The sequence below is a fragment of the Lagenorhynchus albirostris genome, chromosome 3 (genome assembly GCF_949774975.1).
Source record: "Lagenorhynchus albirostris chromosome 3, mLagAlb1.1, whole genome shotgun sequence".
Lineage (NCBI taxonomy): Eukaryota > Metazoa > Chordata > Mammalia > Artiodactyla > Delphinidae > Lagenorhynchus > Lagenorhynchus albirostris.
In genome coordinates, this window is record NC_083097.1 from 159678139 (window position 1) to 159701213 (window position 23075).

Consider the following 23075-nt stretch of genomic DNA (forward strand, 5'->3'; position numbering starts at 1 on the left):
GCAGCCAAAAATAAAAAATAAATAAAAATTAAAAAAAAAAAAAGACCACAGCCGAGCTGCAGAGTGGGTGGGGCAAGGGCAAGTGGAAATGCCACAAAGTTTTCCTACCATTTTCAAGTTGCCTTTTTCTTGCTTCAACATGCACTTAGTTGTTACAAATTTCTGTTTTCCAGAGTTCTAACAAAGTCAATTCTGATAGTTTTTGTTTGATGGTCCTGTAGGGGAAGGAGATGTTGGAGCTGCATACTGCACCATTTTGTTGATAAAATTTTAAATATACTTACTATATATATGTGTGTATATATGTGTATATATATATATATATATATATATATATATATGGCATGCATGGGGATGATCAAATCAAATCCCAATTTTAGACAAAGGCTTGATGAGTGGTGGGTGGTGGAGGTGTACACGGGCTTCAGCTCTGTTGGGAATGTTGCTTCAGCTCTCTTGGGAATGTTTCTTCAGCAGGGTGCTGGGTACTTGGGTGTTTGTTACTTTATTATTGATACTTTTGTGTTTATGCCTGGAATATTTCATAATGAAAAATAAAACTGACAGGAGAAGGCTTGGTGATTTCTCAACAAGTTAAACATAAAATTAACACATGACCCAGCAATTCCACTCCTTGATATATACCCAAGAGAACTGAAAGCAGGTGTTCAAACAAAAACTTGTACACACATGTTGATACCAGTGTTACCGAACTGGGTCCATTTGCCTGACACACAGCAAGCCAAACACTGAGACTCTGAGGTTTGCAGCAGAGAAAGAATTTATTCATAAGGGAGCCAAGCAAGGAGACGGGAGAACAAGTCTCAGATCTGCCTCCCCGAAGACGAGGGGGTTGGGATATTTATGGGAGAAGCAGAGTGGTCTTGGGCATAGGAAAAGGTGATTGGAGGTAGGGGAAAAGGTGAGGTAATCAGTGTTCTGCACAGGCGTATCTGGGTTACCTGTTTCTGCATCTTCAAAAATGGAGGCACTTAACATGATCTGAGGGTGGAGTTTTCTGACGTCAAAAGGCCATTCAGGGCTTCCCTGGTGGCGCAGTGGTTGAGAATTCGCCTGCCGATGCAGGGGACACGGGTTCGTGCCCCGGTCCGGGAGGATCCCACATGCCGCAGAGCGGCTGGGCCTGTGAGCCATGGCCGCTGAGCCTGCACGTCCGGAGCCTGTGCTCCGCAACGGGAGAGGCCACAACAGTGAGAAGCGCGCATACCGCAAAAAAAAAAAAAAAAAAAGGCCATTCAATCAATGCTTGCACGGGCCCAGTTTTGGGGTCAGTGGTCCCCATCAGCCTTAGTTGAACAAGAGCTGACTCCACGTTCCTGTAAAACAACTGGGCTACGTGACTCTGGGAAGGTATGCAATTAAAGAGAGGAAGAAAAGAATGAAAGAAAAAATAACTAAAGCAAGCTTAATCAGTGAAGACAGTTTACAAGCAGAGGGCTTTCAACAAGCTGTTCCCCTATCTGTTGCTCTGCAAGACAAACTCAAGAATTCCTGTTAGTCTTCTGCTTCTGTCAACTCTCTGGGGCCAGTTTCCGTGGCTGCCAAGGGCTGGAGGAGGGGCCATGGGGAGTGACTGCGGATGGGGACATGGTTTCCTTTTGGGGTGATGGGAAAGTTCTGGAAATAGATAATGGTGATGGTTACACCACGCTGAGAATGTGCTAAATGCCACTAAGTTGCACATGTTTAAATGGTTAAAATGATACATTTCATGTAGTATGTATTTTACCACAATTAAAAAATTTATTTAAAAACAAGGTCCTATTGCATAGCATAGGGGAACTACATTCAGTATCCTGTAGTAAACCGTAATGGAAAATAATTTTTTAATTGTTTTAATAATAGAATAAACTAAAAGTGACTTTGCTCAAGTAACCCCGGCCATCAGTTGGGCACCTTTGGGGGTGCATTCACATGCTCACAGATTTTTTTAAAACTTACCTTGACTGTGAAGAGCTGCAAAAAAACCTCTCCACGTGAGGAAAACTACCTTTGACAAGGAAAAGATTCTAGGATGTGAAGTGCTTGCTTGCCCGGGCCACAGAGCCAAGGAGAAGCCAAACTCGGATTTGAACCAGGCTTGTCTGCTGTGAGTGGACTCACGGGCCTGCATCAGCTTTCAAGTTCGTTTGCCAGCCTGGTGCCTGGAGTTGCCTGTCTGACCTCAGGGTCTTTGAACATGCTGTGTTCCCCTGCCAGAATCACCCTTTCCTCTACTCCTCCCACGCCTAGAGACTTTTCTTTTGCTACTTGAAAGGAGGTCTGGCACATAATAGATGTTAAAGAAATATCTGTGGAGCGAATGGATGAAGGACTGAATGGATAAATGAATAGATGAGTTCCTTTAAAGCACTTCTCATGTGAGCACAAGGAGAAAGACCTGTGGATCCTCACAGCTGTGGCCTGTCCAGGACTCAGGACATTGAAGGAAGAGTGGCACAGAGAGGCCAAGCCACCTGCCCAAGGTCACACAGCCAGGAACTGGCATGATCAGGATTCGAACCTGGATCTCCCTTCCCTGAGCCTGGGTTCTTCCCACAATGCCCAGGTATTGCAAGCCCATCATATGCCCAACATTGCAATTTCATCAGTCCCATCTGAAGGGTAGCAGAAGGTGCCACTCCAGAGCCTGCCTCTTTGGCATAAAGATTCTTTTGAGAAACTGCAGGTACAGGAGAAACTCTGAAAACAGAGTAGAAGTTATGCTTTTGTAAGGGGCATTTACATTTATAAAAGAAGTCTCCATTTGTTAAGTGTGTCTCCCTCTGTGTACGAGGAGGAAGAGCCTGGCTCTGAATCCCTGGAGAATCTTATCAGTGGAGAGAGCACAAATTAAAACCTGCAGAACGAATCTTACCCTTGTTTACTGTGCTTTTCCTGGTCACCTCCCAGAATTGGCCTCAACACCCACCCCAGGCCCAGCACCTTTCTTTTGTCTTTAGCGGAAGATGATATTTAAGGGAGTGGCTGGGGCCCCCTTGGGGAGTTTTACTCAGTTTCCCTCTGTATCTCTCATATATACACGAGATATACATGTTAAATTTCTGTGTGTCTTTCTCTTGCTAGTCTGTCTTTTATTCCAGGGGGTCTCAACCAAGAACTCAGAAGGGTAGAGGGAGAATTCGTCTTCCTCCTCGCTGCCCCACATCTCATGCTGGCCCCTGAGGGTGGCCAGATCCCCTCTTTTTAGAGGCTCTGGGGGAGACGGAGCAGGCTAGGGGGCTGGCCTGGGCTTCAAGCCCAGCTTCACTGGTTTCTGGCCTTGGCACAATGCCTCTCCGGCCTCAGGTTGTCACCTGTGAAGTGAAGATCGTCATCCGCCCCCATCAGGTCTTATAAGGATTATGTCTTACGTGCCAGACACACAGTAGTGAAACTGAGCCCCCCTAAAACCGAGTTCCCTTACCAAGTTTAGGATTAATCCCTCGATCCCAAACTTCATTCCCTTTCTTGTCCCGTCTGACCTCAATCCTGTGCTAACTGAACACTAATCAGAGTCAGATGATTAAAATTGCTGATGTTGATAACATCGTTAAGGTACCAAAATGGCTATTGTAGATAACATCGCTAACATACAAACTCAGCTTGTTTCTCCGGGGCGAGATGGGCTCACAGACCCCAGAGCCATGGACCACCTGGCCAGAGCATCGTAAACCAGACAGATCCTGATGCCTGAAACTACGATTAAGAAATGTCACAGCAGGGGCTTCCCTGGTGGCACAGTAGTTACGACTTTGTACTCCAGGACTTCCCTGGTGGTGCAGTGGTTAAGAATCTGCCTGCCAATGCAGGGGACATGGGTTCAATCCCTGGTCAGGAAACTAGATCCCACATGCATGCTGCAACTAAGAGTTCACATGCCACAACTAAGGAGCCCAAGCACTGCAACTAACACCCAGTGCAACCAAATAAATAAATATTTTAAAAAAGAAGAAGAAAAGAATGGGTACAATTCTGATTAAAAAAAAAACAGAGGGGCTTCCCTGGTGGCGCAGTGGTTGGGGGTCCGCCTGCCGATGCAGGGGACACGGGTTCGTGTCCCGGTGCGGGAAGATCCCACATGCCGCGGAGCGGCTGGGCCCGTGGGCCATGGCCGCTGAGCCTGCGCGTCCGGAGCCTGTGCTCCGCAACGGGAGAAGCCACAACAGTGAGAGGCCCGCGTACCAAAAAAAAAAAACAGCAATGTCACAAGATGATAATTTCAGCCTTTTTGTTCTTCCCCTTTTAAAAAAACTCCTAACTCAGGGGCCAAGGTGGAGTGGATTGGAGGCTGGTCTCTCACTCCCTTGCTTGGTGCCCTGCAATAAACGTTGTGCTTTCCTTCAACACAACCTGGTGTCAGTAGATTGGCTTTGTTGCATGTAGGGTGAGCTGACCCGAGTTCAGTTTGGTAACAGTAGGTGCTCAAAATTTTTGCCCGGGTATTCCCCTCCACACTTTGCTGCAGATGTAGGTGTCTCTCCACACCATCGCCATCATTCACTGCTGTGATGTTTCTCAGGGAATTTCATGGCCCTTCTCTGGACCGCACCTCCCTTGATGAGCTGATACAGATCCCTCAGTCCCTGTGAATGTGACCTCATTTGGACAAAGGGTCTTTGCAGAAGTAATTAAGTTAAAGATCTTGAAATGAGACTGTTCTGGATTTACACTGGGCCCTAAATACAGTAAGTCCCCTACATATGAACCTTCAAGTTGCGAACTTTCAAAGATGCGAACGTACATTCCATCAACGTGGGACGTGAGTGAAACTGCAGCTTGCCCTCCGTCTCCTATTGCTGACGATCCTTCAGCTCTACCATCTCCCACCTCCTCTCCCTTCACCAGTCAGTCACTCTTCTTGCCTGTTCACTCGATGCCAGCCCCTGGATGCCAGCTGTGGTACTGTACTACTGTACTTTTCAAGGGACTGTACTGTAAGATTTTAAATGTTTTCTTTATTTTTTTGTGTTTGTTTGTTTTGTATGTATTATTTGTGTGAAAAGTATTATAAACCTATTACAGTACAGTACTATATAGCCGATTGTGTTAGTTGGGTACGTTGGCTAACTTTGTTGGACTTACAAATTGGACTTATGAACGCGCTCTTAGAATGGAACTCGTTCGCACGTAGGAGACTTACTGCATACTGACAGGTGTCCTTAGAGAAGAGGAGGGATAGACAGAGAAGAGGAGAAGGCCATGGGAAATCAGAGGCAGAGACTGAAGTGATGCAGCCACAAGCCAAGGAACACCTGGGGCCCCCAGAAGCTGGAAGAGGCAAGGAAGCCTCCTCCCCCAGAGCCTTTGGAGGGAGCACGGCCCTGCCAACCTATGATTTCAAAGTTCTGGCTTCCAGAACTGTGACAGAATAAGTTTCTGTTGTTTTAAACTACCCAGTTTGTGGCAATTTACTATGGCAGCCGCAGGAAACTAACATAATGATACTGGGACTTGGTCCCAGAAAGCTCTGGTCTGACAGGGCACAGAGCCAGACTCAGACCCTCCAGCCTTGTGTGGTCAGGATGAGGCCAGAGGGAGGCCCCTCAGCCTGAGGGAACCTGGGCAGAGAACAAGGAAGTCTTATTGGAAGATGGGGCATCAAACTGGGGTTTAAGAGGTAAATAGGAGTTTGCCAGTGGGGGCCATTCTTTCTAAGTAAGCTTGCCCAGACCTATCTGAGCTCAACTCCAGCTGAAGCTGAGATATTATTGGCCAATTACCCATAATACCAATAGTTATTAGTTCTTGGGAGTGTAGCTCCAATCCAACTTCATCTACTCAGTGCTGCCCTATAAGAGGGTAATACTGAGAAACAGGCTGCACTGAGAAACAGGTTTGGAGAGATTAGTAATGCTTCCCAAATCTGCTTGGCATCTCAAGGACTAAGCCATGATTTGAACCCAGGCTGCCTGTGGCCCCCCATCGATGACACAGGCAACATGCTGGCCTGGAGGGACGTTCACAGATGCAGGACAGCAGTTCTCCTTGTCCGTTGAACTCAAGAGATTTTTTAATAACCTGCTTTTTCACCTCTTCTGGATCTCGTGTCATGACTGTGTTTGCCTCACATAATGAGAAACCAACAACTGGGTTTGGGTTGTTTCTTGTGTGTTGCGTGTGTCTGATGAGGGTGCCTACTGCCAACAGAAGGAAGTGAGGAAAAATTCTAGGAGGTTGGGAGCTAAGCCAAGTGGAGGGAACAGCCTGACCCCCGGCCTCTGTGCTCTGTTTACCTCTGCCGTGGCGTGGCCTCTGGGACTCGTGGAAGCTGCCAATGAGGAATGCAGGGTCCCGGCCGACTGAGTTCATCGCTGGCTGGCTGCCTGCGGCCTGCCCCACTGTTCCTCCCAGCTTGGCCATGGGACTGGCCATGAGGTCATCGGCTAACAATGCTGTGAAGGGGAGCCAGATCGGCCTGGCTGCCAGCATTCCAGAATTTGGTGAAGTGGAAACCACCAGAGAGCTAATGTCATCCTTTCCTGTCCCTAGGGACCACCCACGGGCTGTGTCCCCTTGTGAAGTTCCAGGAATAAAGGGAACTAATTACTGGTCCTGCTCGTAAAGTGACAGACACCCACTCATGAGTCAGCAGCTCCACTCCTGGACATGCACAGTGGAATACTATACAGCAAGGAAAAAGAACAAGGCACACAATAGGTGAAGAACACAGCCATTCACAGCCATGGTGTTGAGTGAAAGTCACCAGACAGAAAAGAGGATGTACTGGCTGGTTCTGTTTACATCAAGTTAGGAAACAGGCAAACTCATCCATGGTAACAGAGGTGGGCACAGCTGTTATCTGAAGGTAGGGAGAGTGATGGAGCTGGGAATGTTCTGGAACCTCATTTCGGGAGGTGGTTATGTGAAATGTCATCAAACTCAACACCTAAGATTAGGCCTTTTTGCTTTCTGTAAGTCATATCGTGATAAAAATTTAAAAATAAAAAGGCAGGGCTTCCCTGGTGGCGCAGTGGTTGAGAGTCCGCCTGCCGATGCAGGGGACACGGGTTCGTGCCCCGGTCCGGGAGGATCCCACATGCCGCGGAGCGGCTGGGCCCGTGAGCCGTGGCCGCTGAGCCTGCGCGTCCGGAGCCTGTGCTCCGCAACGGGAGGGGCCGCAGCAGTGAGAGGCCCGCGTACCGCAAAAAAATAATAATAATAAAATAAAATAAAATAATAAATAAAAAGGCAGAGGGCTGTAGAAAACATTTTTGTGATGCCTCAAAAAGTTACACATAGAATGATCATATGATCCAGCAGTTCCCTTTCTGGGTACAACCTCACAAGAATTGAAAACAGGTCCTCAAATCTTCATGTATGTGTTCAAGAAAACACTACTCACAATAGTTGAAAAGGTGGAAACAACCCAATGACCATCAACGGATGAATGGATGAATGAAGTGTGGTGTCTTCATGTGCTGGAATACTATTCAGTCGTCAAAAGAGAAAAGCACTGATACACACTCCAACATAGATGAGCCCTGAAAACACACTGAGTGAAAGAAGCCAGATCTAAAAGGCCACACGCTGCACGATTCCGTTTATATATGTGATATTGTGACTTATAATAAGAAATATACATTTGGTCTTCCACCCCATTTCTGGCATAGAGCTCCTAAAACCCTTGGGATTTCCTGTGAAGAGAGAGATAAAGGTGTCTTTCGTTATGTTATAGAGGTGACTTTTGAAAAACAACTCAAGGATAGAGGCTGGTTGCTAGGAGCACAAATCATGCAATTAGAGGGTTGGAACATTCAGCCCCAACCTCCCTATACCGCCCAATTCTGGGAATGGAAGAGGGGTTGGAGCTAGAGTTCAATCACCAATGGCCAATGACTTAATCAACTGTGCCTATGTAATGAAGCTTCCATAAAACCCCAAAGGATGGGCTTTGGAGAGCTTCTGGGTTGATGAACATGCAGAGGTGCTGGGAGGGTGGTGCGCTGGAAGAGGACATGGAAAATCCATGCCCTTTTCACATACCTTGCCCTATGTATCTCTTCCATCTGGCTGTTGATCCGTTTCCTTTATTTTTTTTAAATATAAATTTATTTATTTATTTATTTTTGGTTGCGTTGGGTCTTCGTTGCTGCACACGGGCTTTCTCTAGTTGCGGCGAGCGGGGGCTGCTCTTTGTTGCGGTTCACGGACTTTGCATTGCGGTGGCTTCTCTTGTCGTGGAGCATGAACTCTAGGTGCGTGGGCTTCAGTAGTTGTGGCACGCGGGCTCAGCAGTTGTGGCTCGCGGGCTCTAGAGTGCAGGCTCAGTAGTTGCGGTGCAGGGCTTAGTTGCTCCACGGCATGTGGGATCCTCCCGGACCAAGGGTCGAACCATGTCCCCTGCCTTGGCCGACGGATTCTCAACCGCTGCGCCACCAGGGAAGTCCCTCCCTTTCCTTTAATATCCTTTGTAATAAACCTGTAATCTAGTGAGTGAATGGATTTCCTGAGTTCTCTCACTGGCTCTAGCAAATTAATCAAACCCAAGGAAGGGATTATGGAAACCTCTGATTTATAGCCATTGGTCAAAAGTACAGGTGACCACCTGGACTTGTGACTGGCATCTAAAGAGGGGTGGTGGAGGGCAGTCTTGTTGTACTGAGCCCTTAAGCCGTGGGGTCTGATGCTATCTCTGGGTAGACAGTGCCATAACTGAGTTGAATTATAGGACACCCAGCTGGTGTCAGAGAATTGTTCATGTGGGGAAAGAATGTTTAATATGAAATGTCCAGAACAGGCAAATCCATAGAGATAGAAGGCAGATTAGTGGCTGCCAGGGGCTGGGGGAGGGGGGATGGGGAGTGACTGCTAATGGGGACGGGGTCTCCTTTTGGGGTGATGAAAATATTCTGGAACTAGACACAGGTGGTGGTTTCACAACACTGTGAATGTACTAAATGCCACTCAGTTGCTCACTTTATTTATTTTAAAAATTTATTTATTTATTTATTTTGGCTGCATTGGGTCTTCGTTGCTGCGCGCGGGCTTTCTGTAGTTGCGGCGAGCGGGGGCTACTCTTCGTTGCGGTGCGCGGGCTTCTCATTGCGGTGGCTTCTCTTGTTGCGGAGCATGGGCTCTAGGCGCACGGGCTTCAGTAGTTGTGGCGCATGGGCTTAGTTGTTCCGCGGCATGTGGGATCTTCCTGGACCAGGGCTCGAACCCATGTTCCCTGCATTGGCAGGCGGATTCTTAACCACTGCGCCACCCGGGAAGTCCTGTTCACTTTAAAAGTTGAATTTTCTGTTAATTTCCTGGGGAGGCTCATACCTGGGAGGCATGAGAAGCTGTCCCATGACAGCTTTCCAAGAGAGGTAAGGAGGTGAGTGGTGATGGCTTCCGAGAAACTCCCCCCAGGCCTCCAAACTCTGGGTTCCCAGGGCACCCAGGCATTCTGACAAGACTCAGATGAGGTCTGCGTGGCCTGTGTGGACACGTGCAAGATATTATGGTGAGATCGTCCCCTACAACTCTACCCACCTTACTTGCCCCTCAAAGTCTTTGTTTCCTTATCCCTAGAAAGGAAATGAGTCCCATGGAAAGAAGAGGACTGGTCCAGCCTCCCAACCAGCTGCAGTCAGTTGGACATGATGGTGACGTGAGCAGAGAGACGTCTCTACTAAGCACCTGCTGAATGCCCGGGGCATCACATCGAGAGCCTCAGCCCTCCACCCCCATAGCTGGGCGATAATTCCACTGACAGAAGCTGAGGCTGAGACCCAGTGGAGCCAGAGGCTTGGTGGGACTCACACAGCTGGAGGTGGGGAAGGCCTGGACTCCATTTCTCCAGTAGGAGCCTTGCTGTGTGACACCCCTCCTTGTATCTGTTGCCTGCACACACCCCGTCACACTTTACACACCCCCACGATCTGCTTTGCACAGTGGCCCATCCTGAGGCCAGGAAGCTGGGAGTAGGCACAGGGATGGATGCCTGGGGCCAGGAGTCCTGAGCAGTAGGGCAAGGGCTGGGTACCCCAGGAGAAAGGATGTTCCTGGGGCACCCTCTACCCCTCTATCCTCTGGTGGCTGGACTTGATACCAGCCTTCACTGCCCCAGGCCCCAGCACCCCAATTCTCTACCACCTCTTCTTCAGGCCCAGCCAAAGGATGGGGGCCCAGAGTAGCTTCATCCCTGCCCAAGCCTTCAAGAAGCCCCCAGTCTGGGGCAGACAGAGACAAGCAAGCACACACACTCCCAGCGCTGTGGGGTCAGGGCTGGGCTGGAGGAAGGCATGGGGTTGGAAGCACCCTGCTGAGCCTGGAAAGGAAATGTCAGAGAAGGCTTCCTGGAGGAGGGTCTTTCTGAGTAGGGTTTTGAGGAATGGATAGGAGTTCCCCAGCTGAAGATGAGTAACTGCAAAAACACCCAGTTTATCAAGCACCTGCTATGTGCCTGGTCCTGTCCTTTACACCTCATTTGACCTTCTCTCCAGTGAAAGTCTCAATCCTTCCTTATTTTCCAGATGACGAAATAGAGGTGTGATGGAGAGGAATAGTTTGCCCCAGGTTGCACTTTCTGGCCTTTTTTTTTTTCCCTCTGCTTCCTTTGTTTTTCACTATCTTCAGCCTTTGACCCTAAGCAAAGAGGGGAGAGCAGGAATCTCATCAGGGAGGAAAGCCACCTCATCCCTTAAGCTCCTGTTGTGGAGTTTAGCACATAGTAATAAATCTTTTTTGAGAAAATTATTCTTCCCTCCAGTCCACCAAGCTGGGATGATGTCCCCATTTCACAGAAGAGGATACTGAGGCTCAGAGAGGCTCCTGAGGGGGATTTCCCAGCATACCGAGGAGCTCCTACCCATCAGAAAGCACTGCCCCCTGAAAAGCAGCCGAAGACCCCGCCCAGTTGTGGTCCCTGGAGTGTTTACTCTGCACCCACGGTGGGCGGGACCAGGCAGGCGGGGGCGGACAAAGTCCGGGGACTATAAAGGCTAGTCCAGCAGCGTCCGGTCAGTCCCAGCTTAGAGCTTAACTAACACAGCCATGCCAGGGCAGAGACCGACACCACCACACTGCTCTCCGATGCTGCTGATGCTGTTCATGTTCTCCTGGCTGCCGTCGCGAGGCGCCCTATCTCTGGCCCAGGAGCACCTCCCCACTTTCCCGGGACCCTCAAACGTGCACTCCAGTCCTGATGTCTCCAGATTCCGGGAGTTGCGGAAACGCTACGAAGATTTGCTGACCCGGCTTCGAGCGAACCAGACCCGGGAAGACTCGAACCCGGACCTCATTCCCCTTCCTCAAGTCCTGGTAGTCACTCCAAAGCGTGAGTAAAATCTCGGAGACCCCACCCTGGGCAGCTCCCATCATTTAACCAGTGGTTCTTAGACATAGAGGCCTAGACCTGCCGCCGAGCCTCAGTTTTCCCATCCGTGAACCCGGCAAGAAAGTCACCCCTCGAGGCTGATGGGGGAACTAAAGGCTGGGTTTGCATCAGGACCAGGCGAGGCTTAGCCAACCTGAGATGTTACAGCATCTCCCCGGGTGGCAGATGGGGAAACTAAGGCCAGAGAATCCAGAGACTCTACTGAACACTCCAAGAGTCCGGAGAACCCAGAGACAAGGTTGGGCGAGGGCACGTGGTCCCTGCTCTTGGATGTGAGGAAAGGGTTGGAGGGGGATTTCCAGTGGGAAGGATCCAGGGGTCCGGCGGAAGGGAGGGACGGGGAAAGGGACAGAGAGGTGCACAGAGATGCGCAGAACCTGCTTGGGCTGGTTCCAAATCTGATGCAATCGCGCGCCAAGGCACTGCTAAAGTTGCACGTGACTGGTGCCTTAGGGAGGGAGTGGAGTATTTTCACGCCCTCCACCGAGCCTCCAGCGGATGGAGGGGGTGCAAGGAGATGTGGGCTGCGCTAGGAACTGGGAGTTGAGGGGAGGATGTCAGGCCAGAAGGAAGAGCTCTTATCCCGCCCTAATCCCACTTGTGCTGTGGGACTCCAGGAAAACTTCCCTCTCTCTGAGCCTAGTGACTGGGTTGCGAGCCCTCAAACCTCAGTCTCCCCAGTCTCCCCAACATCTGTACCAGCCTGGAGGTCTGAGAATCCTGGGGAGCCAGACACCCTTCATTTCTCAGATATGGAGGCAACCAGAGAGTTGAAAACACAGTAGCTCGTTAACTAAGCACCTACTATGTGTCAGACACAGTGGTGACCAAGCAGACAGAAATCCCCGCTGAGATTCTGGTGGGGGAGGCAAATAATAGACAACCAAATAAAATAGGTCGGTGCCAATTTTAGGCAGGCTGGAGTGGTATGTAACCAGCCATGCTGAGATTCAGGGGAGGAGTGTGGCCGGTAGAGGAAGTAGCTTGTGCAAAGGCCGTGAGGTAAGATCTAGCTTGGGGTGTTGGAGGAAATGGGCACACACACACACCACCACCACCCCGCGCCCGGCACACAGTAAGCCCGTGAATGACTGGTTTCCCTCTCTCCCATAGTGCGACTTGGACCAGGCGGCCACCTGCACCTGCGCATCCCCCGGGTCGACTTAACTGAGGGGCTCCCGGCAGCCTCCCGCCTGCATAGGGCCCTTCTCCGGCTGTCCCCGAAGGCGCGGAGCTCGTGGGACGTGACGCGGCCACTACAGCGTCAGCTCAGCCTCGGAAGCTCCCGGGCTCCCGCAATACGCCTGCGACCGTTGCGGCGACCGGACCAGTTGCTGGAGGCATTGCCTTCTGCACAGCCCCAGCTTGAGCTGCACTGGCGGACAAGCGCCACCAGGAGGCGACGCCACGCGCATGCTCGCACCCGGGACGGTTGCCCGCTAGGGGAGGGGCGCTGCTGTCGCCTGCAGAGCCTGCGCGCGTCGCTCGAGGACCTGGGCTGGGCTGACTGGGTGTTGGCGCCGCGCGAGCTGGACGTGCGCATGTGCACCGGCGCGTGCCCGAGCCACTTCCGATCGGCTAACACGCACGCGCAGATGCAAGCGCGCCTGCACGGCCTGAACCCTGATGCTGCGCCTGCCCCATGCTGCGTGCCAGCCAGCTACGATCCGGTGGTGCTCATGCACCAAGACAGCGACGGCCGCGTGTCACTCACGCCCTTCGACGACCTCGTGGCCAAGGACTGCCACTGTGTGTGAGCAGCCCTGGTCCTTCACTTATGGCACAAATGCAATGGAAATGACTTCAGTTGTCGTTGTCTGTCTAATGGGCTCGTGGAACCTGAAATACCCGATTCCTAACCATTGCTGTCTGCTCCCTCCTGGCCCAAACCTATGTATTTATGTTTGTATTTATTATTAATTTATTGGGGTGATCTGCCTGGGGACTGGAGGGCTGGGGAGGCGTGGTCTGACAGGGTGTGCGTTTATGGAAAACTCTGGTAATAAAATTGAAGCTGTCTGACCTGACCCCTGTGGTGTCCAGGATGGAGCTGGTGACCTTGGGAAGAGCCCACCCCCGCTGGCCTCAGTTCCCTCAGGGGAGCTGATATGAGATGATTGGAACAGTCCGGGGAATGGGTGGCAGGACGTTCTTGGGGATGCCAAGAGATTGGACGGTGGTCACGATGCCAATGGTCCTCAAGCGCAGCCGGGGACATCCCTCTCTCTGTTTCTGTGCTTCTCTACCTCCCTATTCCTCTGCTTTTGTTTCTGAGACCCTTTTGGGTCTCAGCCTCCCTCCATCTCTTCTGATCTCTCAGTACTCCTGTTTCCATAATTATCTGGCCCTGTCTCTATCACCATCCTGCTCTCTCTCCCTCCATGGGGGTCACCTTTCCAAACACAGGCAGCCCAGAGTCACGTGCATTGTGTGTGAATCTGCCCCTGACCTGGAAGAGTCCCATTACCTCTCCTGTTTGTGGCACCTCCCTTCATGTTAATCATGCCTTTATCCTTTCATATAAAAAGAGCAGGGAGAGGGACTTCCCTGGTGGCACAGTGGTTAAGACTCCACCTGCTAAAGCAGGGGACGTGGGTTCGAGCCCTGGTCCGGGAAGATCCCACGTGCCATGGAGCAACTAAGCCCATGTGCCACAACTACTGAAGCCCGCATGCCTAGAGCCCATGCTCTGCAACAAAGGAATCCACTGCAATGAGAAGCCTGAGCACCGCAATGAAGAGTAGCCCCCACTCGCCACAACTAGAGAAAAGACCGTGCACAGCAATGAAGACCCAACGCAGCCAAAAATAAATTATTAACTAACTAATTTTAAAAAAAGAGCAGGGAGAAGTAAGTTGTGAAGAACGTTTTCATGCACACCACATCTCCCAGGTTATATCTTTTCCTACTTAGGATCTTAGAATTGCTGAGCTGTACCAAGCCCAGCCCCTTCCCCACACCCACTTGCCTGTTCACCCTGAGGAACTGTCATGGGAGTCTGGAGGACAGAGCACCCAGCTTCAGCAGTGAGTGAGATGTGTCCCCTGTGAACCCCACCATCCAGAGGCAGATCTGAATGACTGCAGGTGCCCCGAATGTATTCAGTGAGTACCCACTTTGTGCCAGGCCATGGCTGGGCACTGAGGACATGAAGGAGCAACGTAGGCAAAATTTTACGACTCCATTCAAGCTCAGCTGAGTGCAGGGACAAATGAGTAGAAGATAAACCATAAGCGGCTGATTGTAGTAAGAATCGTGCAAAGAGGTCCACCCAGGCAATGCATTAGTGAGCAGAGGAAGACAGAATTTTGGCAGCAGGAGTGGGGGCTCGAGTAGTGTCCAGGGCAGGGATGCAGGGGTGCAAGGAAGCTGAAGACCCTCATAGGTTGCCTCTCCCACCCTGGGTCACTCCCAGGTGTTGGGGAAGCCAAGGGAACCTCAAAATTAAACTCAATGTCAGGATCACCCAAAGGTAGCAGCTGCTATACTGAGTCTCTCCCCAAACATCAACTGTTGCCTTTGCCGGACACTGCTGCCCATGTGCCTTTTCACACCTCCAGGCTGGTCCCCCTGCCCAGTGTGCCTTGTCCTTTCTACTTCTCGAACACCTATGCATCCTTCAAAACACACTTCAAATTCCCCTCTTACGTACAGCCCTTTTTAAACTCCTTCATTCATCTCCCTCTGGGGACCGTCGTTCCATCTCTCCTTCTGGCCCAGGCTTGACCTCCCAGGACTGGGGGTGTCTGTGTCCAGCTCTGTCTCCCCTAGTTTGGGGGCTTGGCAGGAGTCGGGCTGGGAGCAGCTGACAGAAAACCCAGCTGAGGCATGAGCTTGAACAAACTCTTGAAATACACTGAGCTCTGGGAGTGAGGAACTCTGCCTGAGGAGGAATCAGGGAAGGGTTCTCAGAGTGGCATTGGCATTGCACCTGGGCCTTGAAGGATGAGTTAAGGTATCTCAGCATATTAGAGCTAAAACAGCCTTAGAGGCCAATTTTAATCACCTTGTTTTACAGATGGGGGAACTGAAGCCCAGAGGGTTAATGGCAGAGTCAGGAAGTGGACCCATGCCTCCTGATGCCCAGACCAGAGTTCTGCATCTGTATTTAGATGCTTAAGAGTGAGAAAACGTGGAAGGGGATGGCAATCTTGGCAAAAGGAAAAGCATGGGTAAATGACATGAGAAAATGAAAGCTTCAGGAGGGAGGTGAGCTTGATGGAGAGGAGGCCCAGACCAGAAGGGCAGAGGAATGGGAGAGGGCAGTGGGTTGGGCAGGGCTGGGTCACGCAGGTCTCAACCACCAGGCTGAGAATCTGGGGGCAGTGGGGAGCCATAGAGTGTGCGTGAGCAGGGGAGGGGCGCAGTCCCATTCATGAGTTATAAGGATCCCTTTGAGGCTAGTGTGGGCTGCCCTGGGGGGCCAAGTCTGGATACCAGGCACCTGAGAAGGGGGCCTGAGAGTGACAGAGGGGAGAGATTGGAGGTTGGGAGCAATTTGGGAGTCCCAGACCTCTCGTCTTGGAAGCCCAGCAGCCTCATCTGTCCCGCAGAACTTATTGGGCAATACTTGCACACCAACGGGAGGGTGACGACAGAGTTCACACGTTGACCCTCCCATCCCTGTGTTGGCGTCTCTCCTTCTCCACTTCTAGCAGCTGAGTGGCCTGAGGAGCAGAGTGGTCTAGGGAGGGGGCTGCAGAGCCTCCCTGGGGCCTCAAGGATGATCCTTCCCTGGCCCCATTCCTCAGATGGGAAGACTGAGGCCAGGGAAGATCCAGGGTGCCCCAAGTCACCTGGAAGGGGGTAGGCTGGAGTTTGAGATGTTGAAGGCTCAGCGCCCAGAGATCACATACTCTTCTTCATCCGATGGGGCCTGGCCCAGCGACTGCAAGTTGCAGTAGACAGGCTGGGAATCATGGTGGCGGCTCTCATAGTTCATGTAGAAGTCGTTGTCCTCTGAAGGGTGAGGCCTGTGGGGACAGACAGATGGGAGGGCAGGTAGGATTCAGGGAGCGGGCACATCAGCTTTGAGAGGCAAAGTAGTTCAGGGCAATTGAGTCCACTCCTAATTATTACATATGAGAAAAGTGAGTCATGGGGCAGTGTTCTCCCAGCCTGGCCCAACTTTCTGTGAGGAAAGCAAGTAAGGGGCAGTGATTCAGGGAATATTCTGTGGATTCAGCGTTGTAACGCTGTGTTCCAAGGACCTTGAGTCATTGTAGGGTTTTTTTCTTCCTTAAAGTTGAGATGGTTGCCCATTTTTTTACATTAAATTCTAGATTTTGTTTTCCTCTTGAAAAACTGGAAGCTCTAGTCACACCAGCCACATGAACACAAGTAGCGGGAGCTGAACCAGTGCCCCTTCAGATGGGAAATGTTTTCACCAGGTCCCCAGAAGCAGCTGAATTTGTGGTCTTGATACAAAAATAAATCTCTGAGCCTCAGTTTCCCCATCCACAAAATGGATCAGGGAGGAGGTAGCTTCTTAGGAATGTCTTGCTATGGTGGGCAAGACACCCAGAGAAGAACTTTCCTGCCTCCAGAACATCCTAACACCCCCACCCCCACTCCTCTTGTAAAAAAGGCCACTTTGGGTAAATGGTGTCTATCGGTCATTTGTACTTTAGTATAATTTACTCCAAATACACAAATGGTTGTATGGGGATGGAACTCAGGGTTTGTTTCTTGCTTCTGCTTCTGACCTTGGGCATGTCATTCCCCTGCCTTCCGGAACCTCCATTTCTTTCTTTCTTTTTCTTTTTTCAGCCACACCGCACGACTCGTAGGACCTTAGTTCCCCGACCAGGGATTGAACCCGCACCCTCACCAGTGAAAGCACAGCGTCCTAACCACTGGACCACCAGGGAATTTCCAGAACCTCCATCTCTGCAACTTTAAAATGTAGGTTGGGATTGACACATCCAATTCTTAACAGTGTTTTTAGAGGAGACTGGTCCTGAGGTCTTGGTGACAGCGAGGCAGAGGCAAGCATCAGAACACAAGCTGCCTTAGGGAGTGTGGTGCCTTCAACTCCTTACCTCAGCCCACTTCTGCATTTGAGCTCTATTTGCATCTGCTTTGCATATTCTCTTATTTCTAACCAATAGTCTCTCACAGGCCTCCCCACCTTTTGGATTCTGCGGCCGCAAAACCCAGCCACGACCAAGCTCTTCCCTTCCTGCTTGGATCCTCCCAGCCCCCTCCAACTTCAGCCCTGATGTCTTGCCTTCACAAAACACATCCACAGCAGATTCTCTGTTCTCTCCCACTGCCAGGCTTTTGCCCTTCCTTGTGCCTGCCCCCCTGAAATCCCCTCCACTCCCTCGTCCAACCTGGAAAAGTTGAACCCATCTATCTAAGCCCAGGCAACTTTGGAGGCAGGACTTTGTGGGGTAGAGAGAGACACAGATGGCTCTCTTAGCATCTCCTGTGTGTCAGATGGAGACCGGAGTGCTGTCCCATTTTACAGAGACCGAAACAGAAGTTCAGAGACGGCCCTGGGTCACACGACATCTGAGCCCAGGCCGCTGACTGCTACCGCAGAACCCGGACTCTGCCTTGAACACCTGCCTCCTCTCTCCCAATCCTTGGCAGCCAGAAGCTGGGTTTGCAGGTCATGAGAGGAACACTTGTCTCCTACACAAGAACTCAATTCTTATCCCAACTCCATGAGGCGGAGGGCTGTTATTGTCCCCATTTTATCGGTGAGGAAACGGTGACCCAGAGAGGTGGAAATGACTTGCCCAAGATCACACAGCCTGTAAGAGGCAGAGCTGGGAATTGAACCCTGGCCATCTGGCTCCAGAGTCTTGCAAGCAGGTGTGTGTGGGTCACTCACCTGTGTTCAGCCCACTGGTGCCTGGCAGCTGGTTGGCCCACAAACATGTTCTCATAGTCAGAAGTGGAAGATCCGGGCAGGGTGGCTGCTGGGAGCTTAGGGCTGAGGCCCCGGCTACTATACCGTGGCTGCTGGCCTGAACCAGATCTGGGACCATTCTGAGCAGCCCACGTTTTGCTCATGCCCCAGCTACTGCCTACCCGACGTCTACAGAGTCTCCAAGCCAGCACTGGGCCAGCAATGGCAAGCATGAGGAGCAGGCTTCCACTGGCCACCAGAGCCCCTGTGGTTATCATGGCCAGGGGAAGCCCACAGCGCACTTCCAAGAAGGCAGAGACGTTGCGCCAGGCGCCGGTGGACACATCCAGGCACAGCAGAGGCTGTGGGCCAGAGCAGTTGTCCCGCCGGACCTCGTGCCAGGGTGATAGGCCACAGCTGCAGTCAGCCCTCAGGTCAAGGTCACAGTGTTCGGCCAGTGCCCTGTCCACGAGGTCCAGGGGGTTGTTGGTCACATCCAGGACCTGCAGCTTTCCCAGGTGAGCAAAAAAAAGCGGTGGGAGCTTTCGAAGGCCATTCCCAGACAGGTCGAGATGAAGCAGACTGCTGGCCTGCAGAGACTGGTTCTGAGGCAGCAAGCTCAGGTTTCGGCCACTGAAGTTCAGGCATGTGTCCATGAACTCCCGGGTCCAGTCCACGTCCCCCGAGGACACGTGGCACGACAATTCCTGGCTGCCTGGATGGAGCAGTAACAGCAGCGGCAACGACAGCACCCACACCGGGGTGCCCCCCATGCAAGCAACCTAAGCGGAGACACCGGAATCCAAGCCCCAACCTCAGTCTGGGGTCACCCTCCCCCTCGCCACCTGTGTTTGTTATATACATTTTTAATAGCCGAGAGCAGCTCAGGCCACTTGTGAAGTGTTAAAACTTAGCCCTTCCGCTGGTGGCTCCTCTTTGATTGGCTCTGGCCCCCTGCCTCAGTCTCCCCTTCCGGGGAATGGGTACCTAACCGGGATGCCTCAGGGGCGTGGAAGGCGAGGAGGAGACCTGACCCAGACAACCCCTTCCCCTTCTCTCAGATCAGCCCCTTCGGGCTAAGTTGCCCAATTTCCCCCAACATTTCAGGAGCGCTCTCTGGCCAAGTCGGGACTACATGCAAATGAGCCGTTGCCCCGGAAACGACCCCGCCCCTCTGCTTTTCTTTTCCGAACTGCAGGCTGTTGGGAGTCTTGGGCTGGCGGTGGGGGTGGGGGTGGGGGATGCTGCTGACGGGGTCCCACCAGCTGTGGTTTGCACAGACCCAAGTTCTAGTGCCTCCGTCCTACCTTTCTGGTCCCCCTGCCACGCCTTGGCCTCGGTCGTGCTAGAAGTCTCCGGTGCCGAGGGGCTGCGTCGTGGCTCACCTGGACGCGGGGGTCAGAGGGTCTGACCCTCCGCGGATCCGGATCCACTGCGGTGCCTGGCGCTTCTCAGGCTCTGTACCCAGCGACTCAGGGGAAGAGGAACTGGTGTCGGCTGAAGTGCAGAGGGGAAGAATGAAGAAGATACAGAGACCCGCCCCCACCCCCTCCCCGCTGAAAGGCCTCAAGGACCAGGATTCTTATGGGAAGGGCAGGGGCAGCCTGCTTCCTTCTTGCTGGAACCCAATGACTACATGTCCCCCAGTAACACCCCAACTAACTGCTACCTCATCAGCTCACTTCCTGGTCTCAGCTCAGTTGAATCCCAACCCATGCATTCATTTATTCGTTCAACAAACATCATCCATGCTGAGCCCCCAGGAGACTTCAGTCCTGTCCAGTTGCTTCAGGAGCAACCAGTCTCGGAAAAAGACAGAACCGGACACAGGCACCCCAAGTCTGATGGAGTCAGGTCAAGGCCAGAGTGAGGGACAGGGTACTGGAAGTTTTCCTGGAGAGGAGACATTAGAATTGGGGTTTCAACACATGAGTAGGAGTTTGCCAAGGATTCCTTGGCAAACGGCCTTTGACTTTCCAAGCTCCTAGCCTCTCCCACAAGATCAGAGCTCTCCTCATGTACAAATCATGCCTCCATGCTGCAGGGGGGATGTGAGGAGGGCTCCCTGGGGGAGGGGATGTTGAGTCTGGGGCTTGGAGGATGAGTTGCAGTGGAAGGCAGAAATGAATGCATTGCAGATTCCAGGCAGAAGGCACAGCAGGAGTAAAGGTCCTGCAGCTTGAGAAAGCATGGCCGGCTGGGACAGCGTGGTTAGGAGTGGCTGGAAGGGACTGACTAAATGGAGGAACTGGTGACATGGGCTGGTTGGGGAGGCAGCACAGGCCTCCAAAGCCAGGCGGAGGAGTGGGGCTTTATTCCCAGGGCCAAGCAGGTATGTGAGCAGGGGAGGGGCACTGTGTCGAAAGATTCTTCTGGAGTGAGTCTGGGGTCTGGAGGTGGCAAACCTTTTGAGGAGCCTGGAGTCCCAGAGGGAGAGGGGGAGCTGAGTCAGACCTGAGGGATAGTGACACAAGAGAGATTGAGGAGGGAATGGGTACAGGTAGGCTGGCAGAGAGTCTCAACCTCACTGGGGTCCGGGTTTCAGGCAGACCAGGTTCAAATCCTTTCCAGCCCCTGGCTCACTGCTTGACCTTAACTGTTCTGTACCTCAGTTTCCACATCTGTAAAATGGTACCTCAGTTTCCACATCTGTAAAATGGTACCTCAGTTTCCACATCTGTAAAATGGGATAAATGTCAAGAGTCTTTCCTGGACTCTGGGAGGCTGGAGTCTACTCCCCCACGCTTTCCCCTCTCCTCAGACTCTGCCCCTTTTCCATCTCCAAACTCAGACGAATGGTCAAAGGTCTTGAACTGAGACTTTGGGGAAGGGCTACAATTTGTTCTTCAACAACCCAAAGATACTCACTCCTAGTAAAACACAGCAGATCACAGCAACTCTGAGATACTGTTTGATTCCATCTATCAGATGGGCAAAAATTCAAACGTGTGATGACACCCTGTGCTGGCCAGGCTGTGGGGAAACAGGCAACCCCACACATTGCTGGGGGAACATCTGTGGTGCAGCCCGATGTAAGGCATCCTGTCACAGGAATGATGAAGGCGCATGCCCACTGATCCAGCATCCCACTCCTGGGACTCCTGAATATTTTCATGTTTACAACATGACAGGGGCAGGAACTGATGAGTGGATAAACTAAATGTAGTCCATCCATACCGTGAACATTATTTGGCCATAAAAAGGAATGAAGCTCTGATACACACTACACGCGGATGAACCTCAAAAACATTATGCTGAGTGAACAAAGCCAGACACAAAAGACTACACAGTGTATGATTTCATTAATATAAAGTGTCCAGAACAGGCAAATCCACAGAGACAGATAGTAGATTAGTGATTGTCAGGGGCTGGGGAGTGGGATACGGAGAGTGACTGCTAATGGGGACGGGGTTTCCTTTTGAGGTAATAAAAATGTTCTGGAACTAAATAGGGATGATGGTTGCACACACTGTGAATGTACTAAAAATCACTGAATTGTTCACTTTAAAGTGGCTAACGTGGTAAATTTTTGTTAAGTGTACTTTGCACAATTTAAAAAAAAAGTCACCTGAAACTTACAAGATATCGTAAATTAACTATACTTGAATAAAAAAAATTTTTTAAGGCAAAAAGATGACAGAGCTACAGGATGATTCATTGCAGCACTGCTTGTTTTATGAAAACAAAAATTGGAAACCACCTAAGGGATTGGTTTGATCAATAACAGCTCATCTATCCTGGGAGGTGCTACAGAGTCATGAAAATGAAATTATAGATCTCTATGAAACAATAAGGAAAGACTAATTCATTTCCTCCACAAACAATTATTAAGCTCCTACTGTGTGCCAGGCACTGGTCTAGGAGCTGCAGATACAGCCATGAACAAAACAGACAAACTCCCAATCCCCGTGGAGTTCTTGTAGTAGTCGGGGAGGCTGGAAACATGCAGAATCTATCAAGAAAATATGGAACTTCCCTGGTGACGCAGTGGTTAAGAACCCGCCTGCCAATGCAGGGGACACAGGTTCGATCCCTGGTCCGCGAAGATCCCACATGCCACGGAGCAACTAAGCCCATGCACCACAACTACTGAACCTGCGCTCGAGAGCCCGCAAGCCGCAACTACTGAGCCCGCATGCCACAGCTACTGAAGCCTGTGCACCTAGAGCCCCTGCTCTGCAACAAGAGAAGCCACCGCAGTGAGAAGCCCATGCGCCGTAATGAAGAGTAGCCCCCTCTCGCCACAACTAGAGAAAGCCCGCACGCAGCAACAAAGACCCAGCGCAGCCAAAAATTAATTAATTAATTAAAACATATGTAACAGGTGGCAGAGAAAGTAAAGTTGGGAAGCAAGCAGGGAGGGTGGCAACTTTTTAATGGGATGATCAAGGGAGGGTTTATTGCAAAGGATAAGGGGGCTTATTGAGTAAGGAGGTGGGGGAAGGGCATGCAGGGAGTAGAACAGCCTGTGTAAAGGCCCTGGGGCGAGAGTGGGCCTGGGTGAGAGCAGATGTCTTCAAATGAATATGTTAACTGGGGTGGGGGGCAAAGCAGCTTCCTACAGAAACTTTTTTTTTAAATCGATTTATTTTTGACTGAGTTGGGTCTTCATTGCTGCGTACTGGCTTTCTCAAGTTGCAGTGAGTGGGGGCTACTTCTCATTGCGGTGTGCAGACTTCTCTTGTTGCAGAGCACTGGCTCTAGGTGCACGGGCTTCAGTAGTTGTGGCACACGGACTTACTTGCTCCGTGGTATGTGGGATCTTCCCGGACCAGGGCTCGAACCCATGTCCCCTGCGTTGGCAGGTGGATTCTTAACCACTGCGCCACCAGAGAAGCCCCCCTATAGAAACTTTTGATGAAACAGGAAAAACAAATACCCTGGGGTTAC

At 51.3% G+C, this 23075-nt stretch overlaps 3 protein-coding genes across 3 annotated transcripts in view; 2 read left to right on the forward strand and 1 right to left on the reverse strand.

Moving 5' to 3' along the window:
* The window catches only part of PGPEP1 (pyroglutamyl-peptidase I), a 58997-nt gene extending 48290 nt beyond the window's left edge, over window positions 1-10707 (forward strand). The window contains exon 6 of the mRNA XM_060144792.1: window positions 9520-10707. Within this exon, the coding sequence (XP_060000775.1) occupies window positions 9520-9634 (115 nt within the window). The 3' untranslated portion in view covers window positions 9635-10707. The remainder of the gene's footprint in view (window positions 1-9519) is intronic.
* A 264-nt stretch (window positions 10708-10971) lies between these two features.
* Window positions 10972-13310, forward strand: GDF15 (growth differentiation factor 15). The gene is made up of 2 exons (XM_060144788.1): window positions 10972-11266; window positions 12440-13310. Exons 1-2 carry the CDS (start codon window positions 10984-10986, stop codon window positions 13081-13083), a joined length of 927 nt encoding a protein of 308 aa, XP_060000771.1. The 5' UTR covers window positions 10972-10983; the 3' UTR covers window positions 13084-13310.
* Window positions 13311-15485: 2175 nt separating this feature from the next.
* On the reverse strand, window positions 15486-19646 carry LRRC25 (leucine rich repeat containing 25). Its single transcript, XM_060146641.1, has 3 exons — window positions 19571-19646; window positions 18168-18967; window positions 15486-16299 (listed from the first exon to the last, which is right to left on the reverse strand). Exons 2-3 carry the CDS (start codon window positions 18956-18958, stop codon window positions 16161-16163), a joined length of 930 nt encoding a protein of 309 aa, XP_060002624.1. The 5' UTR covers window positions 18959-18967; window positions 19571-19646; the 3' UTR covers window positions 15486-16160.
* Window positions 19647-23075: the final 3429 nt, after the last annotated feature.